Raw genomic sequence first — 26,089 nt, 5'->3', positions numbered from 1 at the left:
GTGTATTGAATCAATAAAACCGTGCAGGTAAAACTTATGGCTGGATAAGTTAAAAAAAACACAAAGTGCTGGTTAAAGTATTTAATGTGAAGTGACAGAATATAATAATAATAATAATAAAATCAATAATTATTGGTAAAAAGTTGATTAAAATAGCTCAAAAAACAGCTGTGCTTGAAAAATGAGTGAAAAGTGGTTGTGATAAAACCTCAGGTGTTTGTATTCCGATTGTCCACTAGGGGTCGCACTCACCCTTCAACGGAGATACCAAGAGGGGTCCGTAGCAAACTCCCAGATTTGACTCCTAAAATCCTCACAGACAAGCAGATCCCATCTGGGTGTTTAAACACAGATAAATAGTAGCAACTCACGGTGAAGCAGTAGCCGATCGATTCAGAGTGCAATTAGCAGCGCTGGGGAGCTTCCGCTTCCAACCACGGACGACTGCAGACCAGAAGTGACGTTGACGCAAAGTACCGCCCTACGCGTTTCATCCACCGCTCCAGTAGACGTCCAATGACGAAACGCGTAGGAAGATACTTTGCGTCAACGTCACTTCTGGTCTGCAGTCGTCTGTGGTTGGAACGCGGAAGCTCCCCGGCGCTGCTAATTGCACTCTGAGTCGATCGGCTACTGCTTCACCGTGAGTTGCTAATATTTATCTTGTAATTTATCCAGCATATACTGCACTATGGGGCTCCTGTGTTTAAACACCCAGATGGGATCCGTTTGTCTGTGAGGATTTTAGGAGTCAAATCTGGGAGTTTGCTACGGACCCCTCTTGTGGATATCCCTACAGCTACTATTGGTATCTCCGTTGAAGGGTGAGTGCGACCCCTAGTGGACAATCGGAATACAAACACCTGAGGTTTTATCACAACCACTTTTCACCCATTTTTCAAGCACAGCTGTTTTTTGAGCTATTTTAATCAACTTTTTACCAATAATTATTGATTTTATTATTATTATTATTATATTTTGTCACTTCACATTAAATACTTTCACCAGCACTTTGTGTTTTTTTTAAACTTATCCAACCATAAGTTTTACCTGCATGGTTTTATTGATTCAATACACCTTTGCACCAGCACTTTTATTTTGCACATTTTTATAGAGTTACACTCCATGGTCTGGATATACCACTGTTTTACCATATATTTATTAGGTAGCGCCGATTCCAACTACTCCCCCCTTTTTTTACAATTATTGAAAATTGATCACACCTGATGTACCGATGGTCAATCTCAATTCTTGAGACCCTAACAAGCCAGTAAAGTACAAATACCCCCCAAATTACCCCTTTTTGGAAAGTAGACATTCCAAGGTATTAAGTAAGAGGCATGGGGAGTTTTTTGAAGTTGTAATTTTTTTCCACAATTCTTTGCAAAATGAAGATGGTTTTTCTTTTTTTTTTTTTCTTTTCGCAAAATGGTCATATTACCAGGTTATTTCTCACACACTGTATAGGCATACTTGCAACTACACCCAAAAATACATTCTGCTACTCCTCCTAAGTATGGCGCTACAAAGTGTGGAACCTTTTTACAGCCTGACCACACACGGAGGCCCAACACCCAAGTAGCACTTCCAGGTGTTCTAGGAGCAAAAATTACACATATAATTTCCTGACAACCTATCATACTTTTGAAGGTCCTGGAGCACCAGGACAAAGTAAACTCCAACAAAATGACCCCATTTTGGAAAGCAAACACCCTAACACATAATTTAGGAGGCATAATGAGTATTTTGAACATGTCATTTTTTCCCACAAGTTTTTGGAAAATGTGAAATGAAAATGAAAATGCATTTTTTTTTTTACATAACATTGTCCATTTATAGGATATTTCTAACACAAAGCATGTACATAGCAAAAATTACACCCCAAAATACATTCTGCTACTCCTCATTATAGCGATACCACGTGCGACACTTTTCAACAGCCTAGCCACATACAGAGGCCCAACATGCAGGGAGCACCGTCATTTCTTGACTTCCCATTACAATTTTGTGAGGCACTGTAGGGCACTGATAAGCACTGTAGTGGCACTGATGTGGCATGGATGAGCAATGATGTGGCACGGATGAGCACTGACGTGCCATGGATGTGGCACGGATGAGCACTGTGGCACGGATGAGCACTGATGTGGCATGGATGAGCACTTACGTGCCATGGATGTGGCATGGATGAGCACTGTGGCACAGATGAGCACTGATGTGGCACGAATGTGGCACAGATGAGCACTGATGTGGCATGGCTGTGGCAAGGATGAGCACTGATGTGGCATGGATGAGCACTGACGTGCCATGGATGTGACACAGGTGAGCACTGTGGCATAGATGAGCACTGAAGTGCCATGGATGTGGCACAGGTGAGCACTTTGGCACGGATATGCACTGATGTGGCACGGATGAGCACTGACATGGCATGAATGTGGCACGGATGAGCACTGATGTGGTATGGATGTGGCACAGATGAGCATTGACATGGCATGGATATGGCATGAATGAGCACTGACATGGCATGGATGTAGCATGGATGAGCACTGACGTGGCATGGGTGTGGCACGGATGAGCACTGACGTGGCATGGATGAGCACTGACGTGGCACTGATGTGGCACGGTTGAGCACTGACGTGGCATGGATGAGCACTGATGTGGCATGGATGTGGCACCGATGAGCACTGAGGTGGCATGAATGTGGCATGGATGAGCACTGACGTGGCACTGATGTGGCACGGATGAGCACTGAGGTGGCATGGATGTGGCACGGATGAGCAGTGACGTGGCATGGATGTGGCATGGATGAGAACTGACGTGGCATGGATGTAGCACGGATGAGTACTGATGTGGCATGGATGTAGCACGGATGAGTACTGATGTGGCATGGATGTGGCACGGATGAGCACTAACGTGGCATGAATGTGGCACGGATGAGCACTGACGTGGCATGAATGTGGCATGGATGAGCACTGACATGGCATGGATGTGGCACGGATTAGCACTGATGTAGCATGGATGTGGCACAGATAAGCACTGACGTGTCACTGATTAGCACTGACGTGGCATAGATGAGCAATGTGGCACGGATGAGCACTGGCGTGGCATGAATGAGCACATATGTGGCATGGATGTGGCAAGGATGAGGCATGGATGAGCATAATTCAGGTATGGAAGAGGCAGAGGAGGGCTGCAGCTTCTCTCCTCTCCTTGCACACTGTACCGATTGTTGTGTACAGTGTACGAGGAGAGGAGAGAAATGAACTGGAGATGCGCCGGTTTGTTGACAAGTGATCGCTCCGTCATTGGTCGGAGCGTTCATGTGGTAAAGGGCCGCTGTGGGAATATAGTTTTGCTAAAAAAAAAAAAAAAAAAAAAACGCTACTGCAAAACTCATTGTACAGCTACAGCTTTCTACAGCTAACACTACTGGCTTTTTTATAACATCCAGTGTGCATGAGGCCCATATGTTATCCAGTTTTATATTACTATTCTGAATTTGCTTGCATGCTAAATTTTGATTGTTATGACACCTGTTGTACTTTCACACCTTTCTGAGTGTTGAAAATTTTGAAAATTATTCTAAATAAAGAATGCATTAAAAAACACTGTATATTTTCCCCAATTTTATAAATCCCCAAGAAACAATGTGCCTCAGCCATAACAGCAGCCATCAGTGTAACAGAGTCCGTGAACTCCCCTGCAAAATCAGCCTGCTCTTTAATTTCCTTACAGGTTTCTATACAGCCAGAGGGCAACGCATTAATTCAACAGAGAGGAAGTTGGAGTGTCAGATCTGTTAACTATAAATCTGTTCTTCAACTAAGAATGTAAACACTGAGGTCAGACCCATCAACGCTGACTGTAAAGTTTATTTTTCATAGATTTACAATGGCACACCAAACATTCAAGAATTAACAGAGATATAACTAAAGCGGTGTTCACACAGACTTTAAAAGGAAGCACTTAGCTCGAGAAACACCACTTTGTACATTCGTTCTGCACAGTGTCGTACTGAAAACCTGGCCAATGCTAGATGTTGTAGTCTCTTCGTTATTTACTGCTCCACCTCATAGGAGAGCATTTGATATCTGTAAGGACATCATAGGATGTCACTACAGTGAAGTATGTGTTTTTTCTCTGAGCAAGGCTTTAAGGCTTTGGCTTTAACCAAAAAAATGTGTGACATTATGGAAGGCAAGGTGATGGATGCTATGTATCACCTCGCATATCATGTATGCTATGTATCACCTTGCATGCGTTTATATGCAGAAAACTAAGGTGGACCTGGGCAGTCTTGGCTCCAGATCAGATTTTGCAGTCCACTAGTGACCCCCAGCAGGTGGGATAAATAAAGCTGGGTTGGAGCAAGAGATTGTTCCTGACCTGGGACTCAGGAAGCCAAACCTGAGAGAGCTACTGAGGTGAAGTTTGCTTGTGAGAGAAAGAAAAATGTTTGCATTACCTTTGTTTTGTGGGTGACCGGGAGAACCTCTTTACCTGTGAGTTAGGAACCTGAAAAGGTTTAGTTAGTGCCTGGATGACAAGGACTTATTTTCTATTTTGTTTGTTTGATTTTCATGCAACCTTTTAAAAATAAAAAATGGCTACAAGTCATATTTCAAACACTTGCCGACCGCTTACTATATATATATATATATATACACACAGTGGGTACGGAAAGTATTCAGACCCCCTTAAATTTTTCACTCTTTGTTATATTGCAGCCATTTGCTAAAATCATTTAGGTTCATTCTTCTTCCTCAGGAATGTAAACATAGCACCCCATACTGACAGAAAAACACAGAATTGTTGACATTGTTGCAGATTTATTAAAAAAGAAAAACTCAAATATCACATGGTCCTAAGTATTCAGACCCTTTGCTGTGACACTATTTAACTCAGGTGCTTTCCATTTCTTCTGATCATCCTTGAGATGGTTCTACACCTTCATTTGAGTCCAGCTGTGTTTGATTATACTGCAACAATGTCAACAATTCTGTGTTTTTCTGTCAGTATGGGGTGCTATGTGTACATTCATGAGGAAGAAGAATGAACCTAAATGATTTTAGCAAATGGCTGCAATATAACAAAGAGTGAAAAATTTAAGGGGGTCTGAATACTTTCCGTACCCACTGTATATATACATATATATAGCGGCAGGGTGGCTCGTACAGGCAAAACAACGTATGGATACGTTGCTCGCTTGGTGGCAGCTAGGGGGCAAGCTCGTGCCGCCGGTGGCGCGCTCCCACCCCCCATCGACAAACAGAGCTTTCTTTTGGTGGTATTTGATTACCTGTGCAATTTTCTTTTTTTTTAGCGCTATAAACAAAAAAAGAGCGACAATTTTGGAAAAATATCAATATTTTTCACATTTTTTTATATGAAATTCTCAAAAAAAATGTAAAAATCAAAATTTTTTAACATTTTTAGGCCAATTTGTTTTCTGCGACATATTTTTGGTAAAAAAAAAAAAAACGCAATAAGCGTATTTTGATTGGTTTGCACAAAAGTTATTGCGTTTAATAACTACAGGAAAGGTTTATGTCATTTTTATTGTTTTTTTTTTTAACGGGTAATGGCAGCGATCTGCGTTTTTTTTTTTTTTGCGGGACTGATTGGACCCCTGACTGACATTTTTGAGGGTACCAGTGACATTACTACAGTAATCAGTGCTATAAATATGCACTGTTACTGTAAAAATTACACTGGCAGGGAAGGGGTTAACTTTATTGGTGATCAGTGGGTTAAATGTATCCCTAGGGGCGTATTTCTAACTGTGGGGGGCGTGGCTTGTGACGTAACCACAGACATACGATCCTACATAGCAGGATCGTATAGTCTCTGCAGTTACATCAGTGAGAATGACAGACGGCTGTGTTTACATTAGCTGTCTGCCTTTCTCCCTCTCCAGCAGGAGATCGCGAGTGGCCGGCGGACATCGGAACCGCCGGTCACTCGCGCGGGTATGTCAGGTAACGAACGGGGGCGGGAGCATGCCTCCGGCGGCGCACGCTCGCCCCCTACAGGCTCCTGGGCGAGCGATGTAGTACTACGTCGGTTTGCCCAGTAGCGCCAGACTGCCGCAGTAAATGTACTTGCGGCGGTTGGCAAGTGTTAAAGTGGTTAAGAAAACCTGCCGTCTGGACTACCTTTTTCCAAGGGAAGGTGATCTCCATTGAGCTAATCTCCTACAAATGGTTTGGAGTAATTTTTATTTTTTTACGTAGGTCTTTTATATATTTTTAGATTTGTCTATCTTCCATAATGGGGACATTTCAGGGTTGATACATAGGGTGACAGTTGTTCATACATACGTTGCTTGTTTTCATATGAAGAAATACTTTGTGATCATTTCATAGAAGACATATAGGTTCATGAAAAAAGCAAGGAGTGCACCACACAAAAAAGAGAGGCAACACTTATTATCCACAACAGAAGATTATACTTCCAATGAGGTTTGAAAAATTATGACACTTTAATTTCAATCTATAGATATAGGGGCAGACTAAGTACATGCTGGGACAAAAAGGTGTCCTTTCTGCCCAACAGTTTTTAGCACACAAATCTAAGTAGCTCTTTATTTATAGGGGAACCTGGTTGCCCGAGTTTGCCCCTGCTTCATCTAGGTCTTCAATACACCAGCAGTGAAGCCTCTCTATTATAATTTCTGATTCCACTGAAGATTAGGGTGTTCCCATCTACTTTTCCAGCATGTTCCAGCATCTCTGCAATAAAAAATACAGACAGATTTTGGACCCCTCACAATGGTCTTAGCAGCTCTGCAATCCTAGAAACGTATGTGCAGAGATCTCACCAACAGAGTTCCAGAGAGATAGAATTCTACTATGATATGAGCGAATAATGTTTTAAAGAAAACATAGCATTCTGGTTTATAATGTTCAGTATTAGTTAGTATAAATTACTGGTGTAGCACCCTACAGGTAGGTGCTAGGTAAATGTATAGTGGGCCTTGTCTGCCTAACAGCAGGGTTGTGATTTTCTAGCTAGGGTGTCATGGCTTCCAGATGTGCCTGCTGAGGGGAGAAGTATCCTCATTGGTTCCTGTGAGAGGCTTCTCATAGGGCAGTGTGGGAAGCCCAATCAGGGGACACATCCCAGCTTGTAACTAACTACCCCAGAAGGCCGATTATGCTGCAAAGGATTCGGGGAGTGGGTATAAGTATGGAGGGAAGTGCGTGGCACGGTGTCTTTGGCGGGAGCAGAGTCCCAAGAAGGAGAGTGCGGCTGTCTCTCCTCCTGTCTGAGGAAAGTGGATGTCTCGGGGTGTCGCCTGAGTATTCAGAGAGAGTGCTGAGTTGAGCTGCAGGGATCCGGTGTGCCGAGAGCCTGTGGAGAGCGAGAAGGGTCCAGTCCCAGGAAAGCCTACACAGGTCGTGAGTACTGCGGATTTCCCCGGGGGGTCTGCCTAAAGTTAGACGGGACCACTCCGGAAGAGGTTCTGGGATCCAGTGTCAGCTAGCTGTAAAGGGGGTACATAGTCAGTGGACCCTGAAGAGTTCAAGGTTAAAGGGGGCGCCTGCAGTTGGGCCCTGAAGTGTACAGTGTGTCAGTTAAAGCTATAGCCATACAGGATTCTACATCATACTACCTCAAGCCGGGCAGGGCGGAGGAAAGTATTAAGTGACTTTTAAAGTACAACAGTGCCAGAGGTTCAACAGTTCTCAGTCCTGGATCTTCTGGACTACAAGTCGAGGATTTAGCACTTTTATTGTTCTGCAGAGTGTTCTCAGAGTTAGTGAGCGTTGGCTGGCGCCGGCTGGCGTCAAGGAAGCGCCAAGTGTAATTAGTTGGAGCCTAAAGGAGTATCCCACTCATTCCCTTCTCCCATCCCCTAAATTCAATAAAAACCACAAACAAAGTTGTCACTGCTTCAGTTCTGACACCCAGGGCCGCAGAGGTTACCGGTACTGATGGCAGACCCACATCAGGCCATAGGCCTGGAAAACTTGCTACACTAAATTTCATAAATTCCAGTAAACTGGGCTTCACCAATGCACCTGATATGAAATGTTTATTTGCAGAAAGTACACAAATAATTTTAAAATATCAACTATCATAAATGTTAAAGCAGTATTAAACCCAAAAGCAATCATTTATTAAATTGCAACGTACCAATTCTTAGATGTGATGGCTGAAACAGTTTTCTATTTGTTTTGTTGTCTATTTTCTGCTGGTGACCTGTCCAGTAAGTTTTCATAAGAACAAGCTCTCTTCCAGATGTGTCAGTTTAACCACTTGCCGTCTGCGTACGGTAATAGTACTGCGGCAAAGTGGCTCGTTATCGTCTGACGACGTAGATCTACGTCATCAGACACTCCCCTTTCTCGGCGCCGCGCGCGCGTGCCACCGGAGGCTCGCTCCCGCTGTATTCAGTCACAGCAGGAGTCGGGCCAGGGGAGGAGCAGCGGCGATCGCCGCTGCTCTTCCCCGATCGTCGAGGATCTAGTGTGGATCTCCTAAGTCAGTGGTCCTCAACCCTGGCCTACAGGGCCCACTAACAGGCCAGATTTTAGGTATTACCTTGGGGAGATGCAGACTAGAGTACTTCAATCACTGAGCAGCAAATGATATCACCTGGGATGTATTTCAGTTATCTTGCAAATCTGGCCTGTTAGTGGGCCCTGTAGGCCAGGGTTGAGGACCACTGTCCTAAGTGACAGGCAGGGTCAGATTGCAGGGTTCAGCATTGCTGAACCCTGGATCTGTCCTTGTGTCACACAGTCACCTCCCCCCACACATGTCAGTAAGCACCAGGCATACATTAACCCCTCCCTCTCCAATAAAATTAACCCCTTCCCTGCCAGTGTCATTTTTACAGTAACAGTGCATATTTATAGCACTGATTACTGCAGTAATGTCACTGGTAACCCCAAAAGTGTCAAAAATGTCAGTCAAGGGTCCGATCTGTCCTCCGCAATGTCGCAGTCCCGCAAAAAAAAAAAAATCGCAGATCGCTGCCATTACTCGTTAAAAAAAAGAACACCAAAAATGACAGAAATCTTTCCCTTAGTAAACGCAATAACTTTTGTGCAAACCAATCAAAATACGCTTATTGTGATTTTTTTTACCAAACATAGGTAGCAGAAAACAAATTTTTACATTTTTTTGGGGGGAATTTCATATAAAAAAAATGTGAAAAATATTATTTTTTCAAAATTTACGCTCTTTTTTTGTTTATAGTGCAAAAAGTAAAAATCGCACAGGTGATCAAATACCACCAAAAGAAAGCTCTGTTTGTGGGAAAAAAAGGACGTAAATTTCGTTTGGGTATGGCGTCGCACAACCGCGCAATTGTCAGTTAAATTCGCACAGTGCAGAATCGCAAAAAGTGGCCCAGACGTAAGACAGCAAAATCCTCTAGTGGTAAAGTGGTTAAAGGGATGAGACAAATCATTTAACACCAACAGGGTTGCTTACAATGATCAGCTTTTATGTAAAACCTTTATCCCAAAAGGAAAAAAACTTCTGCAACCTCTAAAGTGTTAGCTGCAATTCAGTTTCAATATGTTAGTGTATCTAAGTCTGCTGGTACATTTAACACTCCCCTCCCCCCAGGCTGACAATGCTACTGTCTGCTGTGCCCCTGTGCTCATTCAGTAGATGCACTCTAATATAGGAGGTGTGTTACTGGCCGGATCACCAGGTGAAAACAGAGGGAAAAAAACCCTAAAAAACAGAACACTAATGCAGCCACCACATAACTGGTAAGCTGCGCAGTTTAACCTCCTTTCTCACGGTATCACCTACCATTTTCAAACTTTCAAGGAAAATTTGAATCTCAATGATGGCTGAGAGAAACAACTCAGTAGTGGTATTTCTTTCCAGAATTACATACAGGGGCATTCCAGGATCACCAGATTGCTTGAGTATACTTGTTTTTGAGCAATGCATAGATGAGAACTAAAGGTTTGAATGGCTGAACAGACAAACTGCATTTCCTGTAAGTATTTTAGGACTTATTTACAATTTTAGCTGCAGGGCGCCTTAAATGGCTTTCCCAAACTTTCTGTAGTAAAGACAGCTGCTTAGCCTTATATGTATACTTTAGTAAATGTGTGTTTTATTTAGTAAATTAAGCATAAAAAACACATTGCACATTCTTATAGAATAACCAGTGCTAAATCTTGGTAAAAGTCCACTACAAAAAACACATTGCACATTCTTATGGAATAACCAGTGCTAAATCTTTTATAACAAAATGTTTTATAACATATTTTACATTCTTCATTAAAGTGTCACTAATTTTTTTTTTCCATATGTCCCATTTGTGAGATTTTTCCAAAGTTGGAAGTGAGAGAAAATCCCTCCAAAGATGGGAAATCCCAGGGTATCACCAGAACTAGTGTCCCCATTGGAGAATTTCCCTCTCTGTTACTGTTCTGATGTCAACCCAAAATTTAGGATTTTCTTTCACTTTCAATGATAGCGGTAAATAGGACAAAAAAGAGAGTGGATTTCCCTAACGGAGTAGGACAGACAGCAAGTAAAAGAAAAACTGGCAAGTGTTCTAGTAAAAACTAAATAAAATATATCAGGGGTCACTGTAGGAACTTAAAGTGAAAGTAAGCCCATCAGTTTAAAAAAAAAGTTACATTCCCAGCACTCCGGGAATGTAACGGTCATTATTGGTTGTGCTCTCAACCAAACGGTCAAACCATCCAATGGCTGGTGTCATAAAGGATCACATGTACAGCATCATGGAAGTTGAAGATTAAACAAATGCCAAGATGGCAGCTTCCTTGGTTGAAAACAATAGGAGGGTTTACATCCACTTTAATACATACAGACTTAAAGAAAGAAAAGGAAATAGGGACATGAAGGGTGAGAATAAGGTTCAGGAGGGCAGAATTTTCAATATGAGGCTAAAATCAAGAACACAGGGACATGACCTCAAACAAACAGTTTAAGGTCTGTCTCAAACCAGTGACTGTGTCAGAATGCAGCCGCTGCTGTGTGGTAGGATGAAAGCAGTGCCGTTTCTTTGTGACATTTTATTAAGTTCTATTGGCTACAACATGGTGCGAGCCAGTGGATTGCGTTGTACTATGATGCCACGAAAAAAGGTCGTGCGTGCCGTACTTTTTTTTTTTTTTTCAGTGCAAGCCACCACAGCACAGTGGTATCAACTGGGCGGGCAAGAGACAAGGAATTTTGTCCTGTCTTGTGGTGGGACTGCGCCCCAATGCAGCCCTAACACACCTGCTATGAATAGACCCTAAAGCCGGCCATAGATAGTTTGAATCTCCCTGCCCTGTTGTCCCTGCTGAACCGGCCGAGATTCAAACCATGTATGGGCAGGCTGATTGTACCCAAGTTGATTTGTGCATCAACTTGGGTAATGCCAGCCTGTCAGATTTTTCATGCGATTATTGCCAGCGGTTATAGCCGCAAACAATAATCACTCTGTTCTCCTGGCAGGGATGGCTCATCTGACCCCCCCCCTTCATCCCACTGAAGAACACAACAGTTTTGTGGTAGGGATTTCCCCCATCAATACTGACAACCCATGAGTGTAGGAAAGAAAATCGCCTTCAACTATGGCCAGCTTAAAACTTACCTTAGAAATGTATTTTTTTACCAAAGAGAAGCTGTTGCCTAGAACAGGATTCCAGCAGAGGTAACAAGTCAGTCAATAGTAACTGAATTTAAACATGCTTGGGACTAACACAGATCTTTACTCAAACTAAAAGGTTACAAAGAATAAAGGGCAGACTCGGTGGACCACCTGGTCTTTTCTGCCATCTCTCTTTCTATGCTTATTAGGCATGTAAAAAGAACATCTTCAACAGATAATGATAATGTCATCAATACTAACTGTAGAGTAATCAGAGTGCAGTGTATATCAACCAAATACATACGACACCATTATCACTGATTCAATATATTTTTATGGTCCTTCAAAGCAGAAAATGAATATGTGATTGCTCACTAGATGCTTTTTGAAGCACAGCATTTATCATTGCTGTGAGGATTTCATTTCATGTCACTTTACGGGTATTTGCACTGTCTGATCACACAACAAATCACTGAAGCAATTTTTTAGAAATGATCATGTGCAGACAGCCTGGCTGGATCATGGTGTCGGCTATTAAGTGCTCCAATTTAGTGCCAATTTACTAAGTGCCTTTTTAGAGCTCAGCAGCTAACAGAAGGAATGCTTTCTGGGCGGGCGTTTTCACAAACATCCAGCGTCAACTGTGCCGACCTGATCATAGTTTGTGACAAATACATGAGATTCAGTTCCAAATTTCTTTTTTTTTTTGTTTTTTTAGGGGGAAAAAAAATCTGGCATTAAAGAGAACCAGTTACGATTAAGCTTGTGTAAGAATCAAAACATTTATCCTAAATTAGTCTGAATCTGCAAGGCCTACTTTTGCAAGATTTAGATTTTAACCCTTATTTAGCGCATACCTCTTCCCCCAGTTGCTGCCCTATCAAATGGCTGCACTCATGTTAATAACAAATGCGGTCTTCCACCTCTTAAATAGCCACAATAATACCAAAAAGCCGCACTCAAGTGTGTGTGTTGTCAGCATGAGGTCAGGCATTTGACAGTCCAGTGACTAGTTTTGGACAGAAGGAATGGTTTGAACTTGTGTCAAGGTTTCATTGCAGTCTCTGGCCCATTCCAGAAATGGAACTGTTTCTACTTTGCCCCAGTGACAAGGTAGTTAGTTACCAGTGCAACAAGTAAGGGAAAATTTAAAGTGAGGGCACAGACAGGAAAAAAAAGGCTGATGGAGGTTCTCTCCCAATAAAAACAAAAATGTTTATATATATATATATATATATATATATATATATATATATATATATTTTTTTTTTTGGTGGGATATATTAGGCAGCAAGTAAATATGTTGTCCCTAAAGTTGAAGTGCTGAAAGCAGAAAAAACGAGCAAGCATAAGGATTTGAGTGACTTTGACAAGGTCCAAATTGTAATGGCTAGGATGACTGGGTCAGAGCAACTCCAAAACGACAACTCTTGTGGGATGTTCCAGGTCTGCAGTGGTCGGGACCTGCCAAAAGTGGTCCAAAGAAGGAAAACCGCCAAATCTGCAAAAGGGTCGTGGAGAGTCAAGGCTCATCGATGCACGAAGGTTGTTGCCTATGAGGCCACGTAGCTGCAGAACGGTCAGGGTGCCCGTGCTGACCTGTGTCCACAGCCAAAAGCACCTAAAATCTGATACAGATTGCCCAGATACACTGTGCAGCTGATCCCGCTTACCCTCATAATCGGTTGGGATGTGATATTTTATGGATGGTATATAATGTATTACCTGGTTTCTTACTATTACAGGGCTCTGCACAGCCAACATTAACGGTATCACTTTAGTTTAGATGACAATTTTTTTGCTCTGTTTATGTATGTTACAATATTAAAAGCTTAAACACCTTAAAAAAAGGGCTTAAAATGGGCACATGAGCACCAGAACTGGACCGTGAAGCAATGGAAGAAGATGGCCTGGTTTGATTAATTATGTTTTCTTTTACATCATGTAAATGGCCGGGTGCACGTGCATTGCTTACCTGGGAAAGAAATGGCAGTAGTAGAATGCGGTATGTGACAAAGGCAAGCCAGCAGAGGCAGTGTGATGCTTTGGGCAATGTTCTACTTGGAACCTTGGCTCCTGCTATTTATGTGGATGCTACTTGACAAATACCACCCCCATCTAAACATTGTTGCTGACCAAGTACACCTGTTCATAGAAACCTGATGGCAGTGGCCCCCTTTAGCAGGATAATGCAACCTACCACAATGCAAAAATGGTTCACATGTGGTTTGATGAAAACAAAAACATGTTCAAGGTGCTGCTTTGACCATAAAAATTCTCCAAATTTCTTTCCAACTGAGCATCTGTGGGATGTGCTGGGGAAAAAAGTCAGATCCATGAAAGCCCCACCTCACAACTTACAGGAAAAAAGCCTAGTACACACTACTATTTTTTTTTTTTCTTTCGTTCAACCCAGCGGGCTGAACAAAGAAAAAACTGACAGCTCAGGTCGCAGCTGCTGTACTAACAATCCGATGTTAGTACAGTGATCTCCTCTGCTGTTCTATTGTGAAATTGGCAGAGAGCGCTGATCGGGGGCTGATCAGCAGGCTTTTTTTGGTCATGCCCCTTTGACAGAAGGCGGTTGAATGGCCGACTTCAGTAGGAACTGGTGGGAGCTGAATTTTGGCAGGTTTCTATTGAACCGGCCGATGCAGCCCAACATTCATCCTGTATGTACTAGGCTTTAAAGAATCAGGTACTGATAGCTTAGTGCCAGATAACACAGCACACCTTCTGAGGTCTAGTGATGTCCATGCCTTGATGGATCTGGGCTGTTTTGGTGACAAAGGGAAGAAGGGGGGCAAAAAGTGGACCTACTCAATATGCATTTTAGGGGTTCCAAGGGAACATGTCCATCAGGGCTCAATATATTGGCTGTACTGCAGTGATGCCAGACTTAAAGAGGGTTAAAAAAGAAAAAGTAAGTATCTGTGGAAAGCAAGATTTAGCAGTTGATTTAAGTTGTCCCTTCAAGCCCCTGAGGAATGTTCGATTGTCTTTTTCAGATATACTACGAAATTTAAATATTTCGACTATCGACTATTTGTATGGTGATCCTTCTCTTCAAAATTTCCCCAACATCTATGTGACACCACTCGGTTAACTGTCACATGGGGTTATTTGCATGTTTCTTATACCTAGAAATAATGGATATTCCCATCACTCCTGGAGGCTGAACAAATTGGTGGAGAAGGAAAGATTAGTGTGTGCTTGACAGTAGGTAAGGCTTTAAAATAGGAAGGCTTTCTAACAATGGTTTCTAGGACAAATCGAGAGTGTTTCTACCTAGAGGGGACACAGACATCAATAAAAATATGAAAGGGATTTTCATCCTTATTCTATCCTGAACCTAAAAAAAATAATTGACTTCACATAACACAAAGAGGAACTTTACTCTTTCCTAAATAATTAAAAGTCAGCAGCTAGAAATACTGTAGATGAAGTGAACATTTAGGCTAGGTTAACACATATGCAAATTGGATGCATTTTGAACAGCATCCAATTTGTATGACATGGAAATTGGACCGGCTTTCAATGGAGCCAGTTTACACATGTCCGGGGCGGCCACGGTCTGTTTCTAAAAAGGGTCCTGTGTGATTTTGGATTCCAGTTTAAGGGCAAATTCAAGTAAAAATTTAACCTGAATCGCACCTGAACTGGTGAACAAAACCGCAGCTGGAAACGTGTGGACCCAGCCTTATTAGCTCTTAAAGATCAGCACTGTCCTTCACATAGTTGATTTTTCACTGGGCCTCCACTCTCCGGTGCTGCCATTCTGGATGCGGAAACTGGCTGTAACTTCCTGATGTCTCACAGCCATTCCCACGCCCCCCGCCCCACTGGGGATGCCCAAGGCACAGCAGAACTGTGAGACTGGTCTTAGCCCTCTGGGACATGTGTCCCAGAAGGCTGGAAAGGTGGAGGGGGCTGTCCCAAGTGGACATCATTCTCGCCTAGGCAAGAATTAAGGAAAAGGTACCCACTCCGTGGTGAAAAAAAAGCACCACAATGTGTTAGGGGTGGGGAGGATGAGCAAAACTCTCACTTTTAAAGGAGAAGTTTTACTTTAAATCAATAATGAGAAAGCATATTTTTTAAAATGAACTCACAAAATGACCAAATTCATCACATCTGAAGAATAATGCCTAGCATTAAAAACTACACAGAGAAGTTACAGCTATGTAGTTAGCTCAGACACTGCAGTAGATCTACGCAAGTTATTTTACACCATACTCTATTAAATGTTGCTCTGTAAAATACATTACAGAACCAGTAAAAAGAAAACCTTATGCAAACATTAAAAGTAATAAAATACAGCTAATTCAGCATTAACCCACATCACACCTTTTCCACCCAATTTGTCTTCTGAAAACATTCTAAAATATTTCAGCAACTTGAAACATACACAGACTGCATTAATAAGCAAGCCCCTACTGTGGGATAAACCATTAACGTTAATACCGTGGGGATGCATACTACTTAACAAGAGCTGCTTTGAACTGGAGGCACACGGGAAAGGAAGCTTTCACCATAAATAAGGAAGTTTTACTTTGATTCAGACCACTGACAGTCCAAATGTTCCCAGCACAGATTCACTTTAGCTCTTAATTCCTAAGCAGCTGCTTAAGCAGTTATTTAAATGTGTAGTACCAGAGAGAGACATACTAAAAGAACATTATCAGGGGTATATGTAAGAGGCTAGACATCTAAAAGAATGACAGCTGTCCACACAGGTGTATTTACACAGATAAAATACTAGCACATTATAACTGATCAGTCAACCAGGCAAAATCCAACAAGAGCTGAACTGAAGATAAAAAAGAAAAAGATACAGTAGTCTTAAATTATTTCATTTTGTGAAACCTTACCTATGGAATAAAACCATTTACCACCTTATTTAATTTTAAATATTAGGAAGATGACTTTCAATCTGTGGGGGAGATTTACTAAAACTGGTGCAGACAGAATCTGGTGCAACTGTGCATAGTAACCAATCAACTTCTAACTTCAGCTTGTTTAATTAAGCTTTGACAATAAAACCTAGAAGCTGCACCAGATTCTGTGTGCGCCAGTTTTAGTAAATCTCCCCAAGAGTAAATGCAGAGAGGCTCCCTGTGCTCTGACAGCTGTTGCTTCATAGCAGTTTATATTCCTCAAAAAGAAAATCTGCACTGAGGAAGAAAAAAGGCTGCCATTGAATACCTTCCTGAAAACAGGGTCATCCTGATCCTTCAGAACTTTCACGGTGATCAACCAACAGCACAAACTATCAGACTTCAGGGGGTCTCTCAGCTTTGGCCTAAAGCATCATGAATGTAAGCTCAACTAAGCCAGGGGTAAATATAAATCGTCCATTATTCCAATTGTGGCTGAATCTTTTTTAGGACTACAACCATTGTCATTTTTAACAATGTGTACATATCTAAATGCCGATTAGTCATTTTTATCATTTTGGGGTCACCCCTCCCTAATCAGTACAAAGATATATAGAACACACTATGATGGGCACACCAAGTGCCCTAAGACCAGTGGTTGCCAACCTTTCAGACCTCATAGACCCCTAAATTTTAAATATTGTGGACCACTAACATGAATTTTACATGCCTTATACACACAATGCTTCAGCTCTCTGCCCCCTCCCCCTGGATCACACTGCTGCCTTATACACACAATGCTCTGGGCTCTCCGCTCCCGTCTGCCACCCCCCCTCACACTCTGCATCACACTGCTGCCTTAGGCAGGCCATAGACTGTGTAAAATTTGCACGATTCCCCCATCAACACAAACAGTGCTGACAGGGGAATCCCTCCAGCCGAGCAATTGTCCCAGCCTATTCGCTTGGTAACCAAAGGTCCCCGAGTTGGGATTCTCCAGCATGAACGAGAAAGTAGATCCCTATAGCAGGTCACGCAGCAGACTCCCTCACTCAACAGCAAACTGACGATACACAGCCTAATCCAGATAAGATCATGATTCAGGCAAACAAATTCTCTCATGGTCATTGGGTCAGTTGACACCTGTGGATGCAGTTTTTGAATCTTCTTACAACACAAGGTAGTGCTCCAGTGGTTTGAAGGATGTTAAAGTAATATGATCATTTGTTTTTATTTCTTTTACCAGATACCAAAAAAAAAAAAAACTTGTACACCTAACAAAGCAGCAGGTCTTCACAATGGAAAAGTTTAAAACCCCTTATTTTATAAGAGAAGTACAACTCCAGGACAGGGGGATTAAAGGCAGGGGACAAAGTGATGTCACTGCTGGAGTGCTTAGGATCCATAAGAAAACCTAAGAAAGTTTAATTAATCGGAATTTACCAAAAACAAAAATATAAACTTTTGAGGGGCTGGCCATTCAATTTCATAGCAGGCCAAAGAAAAGTTAGTTAAGCAATTACTTTGCACCATTTGCCAAACTAAGTAGAAAATCAGAAAACATATTTCTTACCATATGTTAAAATGTAGAGTGGTTTTCCATTTGTGTCCATAGTGGTAAGGCAGGGCGCTTTAGGCGATATGGTTCCCCATCTCTGTAGTGCTGCTTCTAGTGAAGGAGGCCAGTTAGTGACTACACCTAGCTGTTCCCCTCTCATGGCTAACATCTGTGCTCCTTCTGGTTTTGGCTGGTTTGGATCAGGCTGTTGAACTTAGAAGACAAGGTGGAGAACACATTATTATTATTAGTAGTAGTAACATTTTCCACATATCTATACCTAATGAGCTTTCATTTGTTAAAAAACAAAACAAAACAAAAAAAATACACCTAATGAGCACGGCAGCTTTCTCCAAGTGAAAATGTTCTAAGTGTTAGACTTTTGTCTTATTGGGGATTTGAGAATACCCTACTCATCTTCTCCTATAAAGTCACCCCCTAGCTGCCTGAACCAGGTAAAACTCAAATACTGCAGTGTTTCAGCCAGTAGGAAAGTGACTTCTATTAGGGAGAGTGGCATTTTGGTGATTCTACTTTTCCTGAGGTGACACCACACCAGCAGGTGACACTACACCAGCAGCAGCAGAATTATCCATGAGACATGACCCTAAGGGCTCTTTCACACGGGCGGTCCGATCAGATCCCCCTGTCAGTTTTTTAGGCGGACCTGATCGGATCCTCCATGCAGCTCTATGGGGCAGCGGGTGTCAGCGGAGGTCACCTCCGCTGACACCCGCTGCCATCCGCATCCGATCCTGTGCTGAAATCTGGACGGATGGAAACCCTATTTTTCCATCCGTTCAGTATTTGGAGCGGAGCGGATCTGATGAGAGCGGACAAGCGGCCCGCTCTCCTCCGATCCCCCATAGAGGGCAGCGGGTGCTGAGACACCTCCCTCTCCGCAAGCGGAGACGGAGCTGTCATCTGCCCGGCTCAGCGGGGATCGCGGATCGATCCCCGCTGAGCAACATGGATCCGCCTGCGGAGGCGGACCGTGTGAAAGAAGCCTTAGGCCCCTTTCACATGGGTGGATGAATCTGGTCCACCCGTCAGCTTTTCAAGCTGACCCAATCGGCCCATCCATTGCCCTTTATGGAGCAGCGGATGTAAACAGACTTGTCAGTTTACATCCACCAACATCCGATCAAATCCTATCCGCCAACATCCGATCAAATCCTATCCGCCAAAACAAACTGATGAGGGATCAGTTCTCCATCCATCTGGCGAAACGAATGACAGTTAGATGTAAATGTACAGGGGGTCCATTTACAGTTGACCATCCATAGAGTAAAGTTGGCTGTGTACTAGTCCGCTCTGCATAAGGAACATGGACCTGTCATCTGCCTGCTCAGCAGGGATCAGCGGACAGATCCCCTGCTGAGTAGGCAGATCTTCTGGCAGAATGCAGCCATGTGAAAGAGACCTTAAATGAGCAACAAACCACTGTATATCGATATGCTTACAAATAATCAATACATTCAATAATAAACACAGTTGGGTTGATTTACTAAAGGCGAATATACTGTGCACTCAAATAAATAAGGTGCACTTTGCAAAGAATACTCAATCACATTCACCGAAAAAAAAAACAGCATTTTTGCTTGCACATGATTGGATGATAGAAATCAGCAGAGCTTCCCCTTCTTTCAGAGCTTCTCCTCAGATCTAGAACAACTGCACTCCCAGTGCACAGTATATTTGTCTTCAGTAAATCAACCTCCCTGTACAATTAATTTCCGAGTTTTTGGTTTACAAGGGCACCAAAAGAAGGGGTTCATCTATGCAGGCAGTGGCCACAGATAACCATTATATAAAGTGCATTGCAAAGCTTCTCAACAGAAAACAGCTCCACATCAATACTACACACCTACGGACAGGAAAGAAAAATCGCTGGATTCCTCCATCAACACTTTCTCGGCAGAGGTTTTCCCATCATCAGAATACGATTACTGCTACTGGCCATAGCCGGCAGCAGTAATTGCACAAAAAATATTAGACAGACTGGTTGTACTGAAGTCTATGGATCGATTTCAGTACAATCAGTGACCATAGATGAGTTGAAATTCAGCTGGTTCCTGCTGAACTCACCGAATTTCGATCTATGACCAGCTTTAGATAATACATCGAAGCTCAGGAGCAACAGTTTTATTGACAGCCAGCAAGGAACTTGTCAATATTGATATGTGTCCCGCCATTTCATGCAATGTGTGAATTCTAATGATAGTTCTGTTTAAATTCCTGGCAAATTTGCAGTATGGTTTCTAATTTATTTGTAATGCTATATCAAAACAGAAAATAAATGGTGGATATTAGATACGTATTCAAGCCTAGTAACGTATAAACAGTGTTAACAGACCTAATATTACTTCAGAGCTACTGCAGTGTTTATCCCTGCTAAGCAATTAAGTTAAACTAGGGGTAGAGAAGATAATTATTATGATATTAATGTTCTGCCAGATATAGATTATTTATTGGCTCTGGGCATCTCCAGCAATTCTGCTTGAATTAATACTGAAAAACCGATCATATTCAGTTAGTGTATACATTGCGACGTTCCAGTTCTAGGAAAGTCAGGTGCACAGTGAATATTAATCTCTACATTCCAGGACTATGTGTAACATTACACACCTGTGTTTCCTTTAACTCATGTCTAGTTATGTAATACTAATAAATAATATTTTCCCAATTTCTTTGTCATACACATAACAGAATCAATAATTGAGGGTCTGATTTATTCCAACTGGACATAAGAAAATGAGCACAATTGGAGATATTGAATGTAATGACTAGGGATGATCGAACGGTTCGGGTCCACCATCGGTTCGGCCCGAACATTGGGTGTTCGAGGTTCGGCCGAATTTAGAACTTTTTGCCCAAAAAGTTCGGAATTCGGCAACCAGAACCGCCCAAAATGCAATGCTTCAGGAAATGGGCTTTAAAAGCCCGTGATTGGACCAGAACCATTAGCAAAAGCCAATTGAGGGGGCAGAAGAATGCTAGGAATGTGATTGGAGTGACTAGGGGGTCCCTAGACCAATCATTAGTGAATACGCCCCCCAGTATATAAGATCGCCCCGCCATATTCCCAGCATTGTTATACTGGACATGGAAGAGAGTGGAAGCAGTTCTGTTAATTTTACTTTAAAAGTGTCATTTAGCTATTTTTAGTGTGAGGAAAGGGATATCTAGTGTAGTTAGAGTGCTCCTTTACACTTAAGTTAGCTTCAAAAATTTAGTTTCTGTAGGGAAAGTGTTAAGTGTCAGGGGACCGTAGTGTAGTGTAGGGTTAACTGACAGTGACTGCTATGGCAGGGTGACAAAACCCTTCCATAGCAGGGTGACCGCTATAGAGAAATGATCATTTCTCTGCTTCGGGACAGGAATGTGGCTTCTCACCAGCAAGCATTTTTTAATGCTGCAGGGGCTGCCACTGCCAGTGCTTTTTTGAGGACATGTTTGATGTCAGACATGACATCTGAATATGTGTATAGGGGGTATATATAGACATATATGTCTGAATATATACCCCTAGACATATATAGGTGTGATAGTAGCAGAAATAAATGCTTGCGCTAATGAAATCATTTACAGTAATATATTTCTGCTACTATCACACCTATATATGTCTAGGGGTATATATTCAGACATATATGCCTATATATACCCCCTATACACATGTTCAGATGTTTTGCCTGCCTCAAAAGAACCCCAAAAAATGCCAAAAAAACGCTAGTGTCAAAAAAAAAATGCCCAGGTGTGTTTTTGCTGGCATTTTTTGGGGGGTTTTGGAGGCAGGCAAAACATCAGAACTTGTGCACAGTACCACTATACACAAGTTCAGATGTTTTGCCTGCCTCAAAAGAACCCCAAAAAATGCCAAAAAAAACGCTAGCGTCAAAAAAAAAAATGCCCAGGTGTGTTTTTGCTGGCATTTTTTGGGGGGTTTTGGAGGCAGGCAAAACATCAGAACTTGTGCACAGTACCACTATACACAAGTTCAGATGTTTTGCCTGCCTCAAAAGAACCCCAAAAAATGCCAAAAAAAACGCTAGCGTCAAAAAAAAAATGCCCAGGTGTGTTTTTGCTGGCATTTTTTGGGGGGTTTTGGAGGCAGGCAAAACATCAGAACTTGTGCACAGTACCACTATACACAAGTTCAGATGTTTTTCCTGACTGCAAAGAACCCAAAAAAATGCCTGCTATTAAACCGGCAAGGTGTTACAGCAGAGAAGCCATATTCCTGTGCTTAAAGTTTTCTAATACAAACGATCTTTTTTTTTATGGTTCTGGACATGCTACAGAGCTGAAACTTCACAGGTACACCTTTTAGACCCCCCAGACACAAAATCACACAAAAAAAAGTTCTTAAAAATTGTCATTTTTGATAAAAAAGCCAATTATTGAAAAATTAAAAAAAAAAAAAAAAAAAAAAAAAAAAAAGATTTTTTAATTTTTACTTTGGATTTAGTATCTGGGGGGTCTAAAAAGTGTACATGTGAAGTTTCAGCTCTGTAGCATGTCCAGAACCCCCCAAAAATTAGCATTTTCTTATAATTTTTATTAGAACAGGAATACGGCTTCTCTACGGCGCTTTTTCTTGCATTTATCGGGCATTTTTGGAGGCAGGCATGACTTTTTTTGGATTTAGTGTCTGGGGGGTCTAAAAAGTGTACCTGTGAAGTTTCAGCTCTGTAGCATGTCCAGAACCAGAAAAAAAGATAATTTTTCAGTAGAGCAGGGATGGTGGGACCCCTCTTTTACACTTATATGATCTTTTTTTGGGGTTCTGGACATGCTACAGAGCTGAAACTTCACAGGTACACCTTTTAGACCCCCCAGACACAAAATCACACAAAAAAAGTTCTTAAAAATTGTCATTTTTGATAAAAAAGCCAATTATTGAAAAATTAAAAAAAAAAAAAAAAAAAAAAAAAAAAAAAAAAAGAGATTTTTTGATTTTTACTTTGGATTTAGTATCTGGGGGGTCTAAAAGGTGTGCATGTGAAGTTTCAGGTCTGTAGCATGTCCAGAACCAGAAAAAAAAAGATCGTTTGTATTAGAAAACTTTAAGCACAGGAATATGGCTTCTCTGCTGTAACACCTTGCCGGTTTAATAGCAGGCATTTTTTTGGGTTCTTTGCAGTCAGGAAAAACATCTGAACTTGTGTATAGTGGTACTGTGCACAAGTTCTGATGTTTTGCCTGCCTCCAAAATCCCCAAAAAATGCCAGCAAAAACACACCTGGGCATTTTTTTTTTGACGCTAGCGTTTTTTTTGGCATTTTTTGGGGTTCTTTTGAGGCAGGCAAAACATCTGAACATGTGTATAGGGTGTATATATAGGCATATATGTCTGAATATATACCCCGAGACATATATAGTCAGGAAAAACATCTGAACTTGTGTATAGTAGTACTGTGCACAAGTTCTGATGTTTTGCCTGCCTCCAAAATTCCCCAAAAAATGCCAGTAAAAACACACCTGGGCATTTTTTTTTTTGACGCTAGCGTTTTTTTGGGCATTTTTTGGGGTTCTTTTGAGGCAGGCAAAACATCTGAACTTGTGTATAGTGGTACTGTGCACAAGTTCTGATGTTTTGTCTGCCTCCAAAACCCCCCAAAAAATGCCATCAAAAACACACCTGGGCATTTTTTTTTTTTTGACGATAGCGTTTTTTTGGCATTTTTTGGGGTTCTTTTGAGGCAGGCAAAACATCTGAACATGTGTATAGGGTGTATATATAGGCATATATGTCTGAATATATACCCCTAGACATATATAGGTGTGATAGTAGCAGAAATATATTACTGTAAATGATTTCATTAGCGCAAGCATTTATTTCTGCTACTATCACACCTATATATGTCTAGGGGTATATATTCAGACATATATGTCTATATATCCCCCCTATACACATGTTCAGATGTTTTGCCTGCCTCAAAAGAACCCCAAAAAATGCCAAAAAAACGCTCGCGTCAAAAAAAAAAATGCCCAGGTGTGTTTTTGCTGGCATTTTTTGGAGGGTTTTGGAGGCAGGCAAAACATCAGAACTTGTGCACAGTACCACTATACACAAGTTCAGATGTTTTTCCTGACTGCAAAGAACCCAAAAAAATGCCTGCTATTAAACCGGCAAGGTGTTACAGCAGAGAAGCCATATTCCTGTGCTTAAAGTTTTCTAATACAAACGATCTTTTTTTTTTCTGGTTCTGGACATGCTACAGACCTGAAACTTCACATGTACACTTTTTAGACCCCCCAGATACTAAATCCAAAGTAAAAATCAAAAAATCTCTTTTTTTTTTTTTTTAATTTTTCAATAATTGGCTTTTTTATCAAAAATGACAATTTTTAAGAACTTTTTTTTGTGTGATTTTGTGTCTGGGGGGTCTAAAAGGTGTACCTGTGAAGTTTCAGCTCTGTAGCATGTCCAGAACCAGAAAAAAAGATCATATAGGTGTTAAAGTTAAAGGAGGCTCCCGAACCACATCCCTGTTCTACTGAAAAATTATCTTTTTTTTTTTCATGGTTCTGGACATGCTACAGAGCTGAAACTTCACATGCACACCTTTTAGACCCCCCAGATACTAAATCCAAAGTAAAAATCAAAAAAATCTCTTTTTTTTTTTTTTTTAATTTTTCAATAATTGGCTTTTTTATCAAAAATGACAATTTTTAAGAACTTTTTTTTGTGTGATTAATAGTCCCTGGGGCATGACCCAGAACCCTAGGCACTTTTTAGGGGCATTTATTGGGTTTTAGGGCTTAAAAATGGTGTTTTTTGATTACAGAAGTTCGGGTCCCATTGATTTCAATGGGGTTCTGAAATCCGAACCGAACTTTCGTGAAGTTCGGGTGTTCTGGTCGAACCGAACTTTTCAAAAGTTCGATTATCCCTAGTAATGACCACATAGAAACATGTGGCCAGAAAAATCAGTGGCAAGAAACAGTAAGATGCATGCATTTCGCATTGTGTAGTAAAAAAAAAATAAAAAATTCCTGGAATTTGTCAGCGATTACATATTTTTTTTGCCTACAGTTTGTTAAACAAATTATTTTCTTTCATTTTTCAATCTAAAGTATTAGGTATGTTACAATAAATTTTCCTATTTGTATCACTGATATGGATATAGTTATTTGTTTTCAGGCAAAGGGGAAACAAATGTTTGCCCAAATTATACTCCCCTTACAAACCCTTAACAGGGCATCTGCTGAAATAGGAAGAGAAAACTAATTTATTAAGGTAAAAAAAAAAAAAAACAACTTCTAAGTCTCCTAAAGACACATTAAGTCTTCTCAAGAAATGCAAAACCCATGACTAGCGGGCTATTAGTGCAAACATTACATTTACATAAGCTCATTTAAATGTATTCCATCGAGCTTGCATCCCAACGGTTTCCATTACCGCAGGAAAGCAAAAAACTGACATTGACAGGTTAGGTATGCGTGTCATTAACTAAGCTCACAAGAATGAAAAAAAATATTTGTATCACACAGACGCAATTAGGGGTTTGACCTTGCAGGACCTAGGACCAATCATCACTAGGGCCACAACTGCATGGAGTTTAAAAACCCTTCTTTAAAAGAGATGTAGGGTTTTTGTTTTTTTAGATTTATAATTACTTACTTAGGTGGATGCAGCATCAGTCCGATGGTGCATCTGCCCCCCCCCCCCCCCCGATGCCTCTACATTGAGAGCCGAGCGATCAAACACCGATGATCGCTCAGTCCTCATAGCTCGCGGAGCAGAGAGCCGCTGACTGTCACTTAGCAGCTCTCTGCTCTGCCCCCTCCTTACTCACTGGAGTGCTGGGTTGTGGAGGGGGTGAGATCAGCCGGCTCAGGCTCTCATTGGCTTGCTGAGAGGCTGAGCCAGGTGCCGATCCAGGCATGAGGGCGGATCCTGACTCTATAATTGCAATGACGCCCGAGCCTGGATTGACTAGGACATCAGCTGAGCGCGGACTTCAGCCTGCTCTCTGCTGAAAATGGATCACAGGAGTGCAGAACCAACTGTAAAACACAGGAGAAGTACAGCCAAATGAGCTTTGACTGCACTTCCCCTTTAAGAACCTC

The 26,089-nt window shown here is 41.6% G+C and overlaps 1 protein-coding gene across 5 annotated transcripts in view; it reads right to left on the bottom strand.

Annotated features, from left to right (window-relative positions):
* Positions 1–26,089, bottom strand: part of DIP2C (disco interacting protein 2 homolog C) — a 762,684-nt gene that overhangs the window by 275,454 nt on the left and 461,141 nt on the right. For all 5 annotated transcript variants that reach the window (XM_082258569.1, XM_082258570.1, XM_082258572.1 and 2 more), the window contains one exon: positions 18,029–18,226. In XM_082258569.1, coding sequence (XP_082114695.1) covers positions 18,029–18,226 — 198 coding nt within the window. The remainder of the gene's footprint in view (positions 1–18,028; positions 18,227–26,089) is intronic.

This window comes from Pelophylax lessonae (assembly GCF_965119305.1).
Source record: "Pelophylax lessonae genome assembly, chromosome: 5".
Lineage (NCBI taxonomy): Eukaryota > Metazoa > Chordata > Amphibia > Anura > Ranidae > Pelophylax > Pelophylax lessonae.
This window is presented reverse-complemented; position numbering and strand designations above follow the sequence as displayed.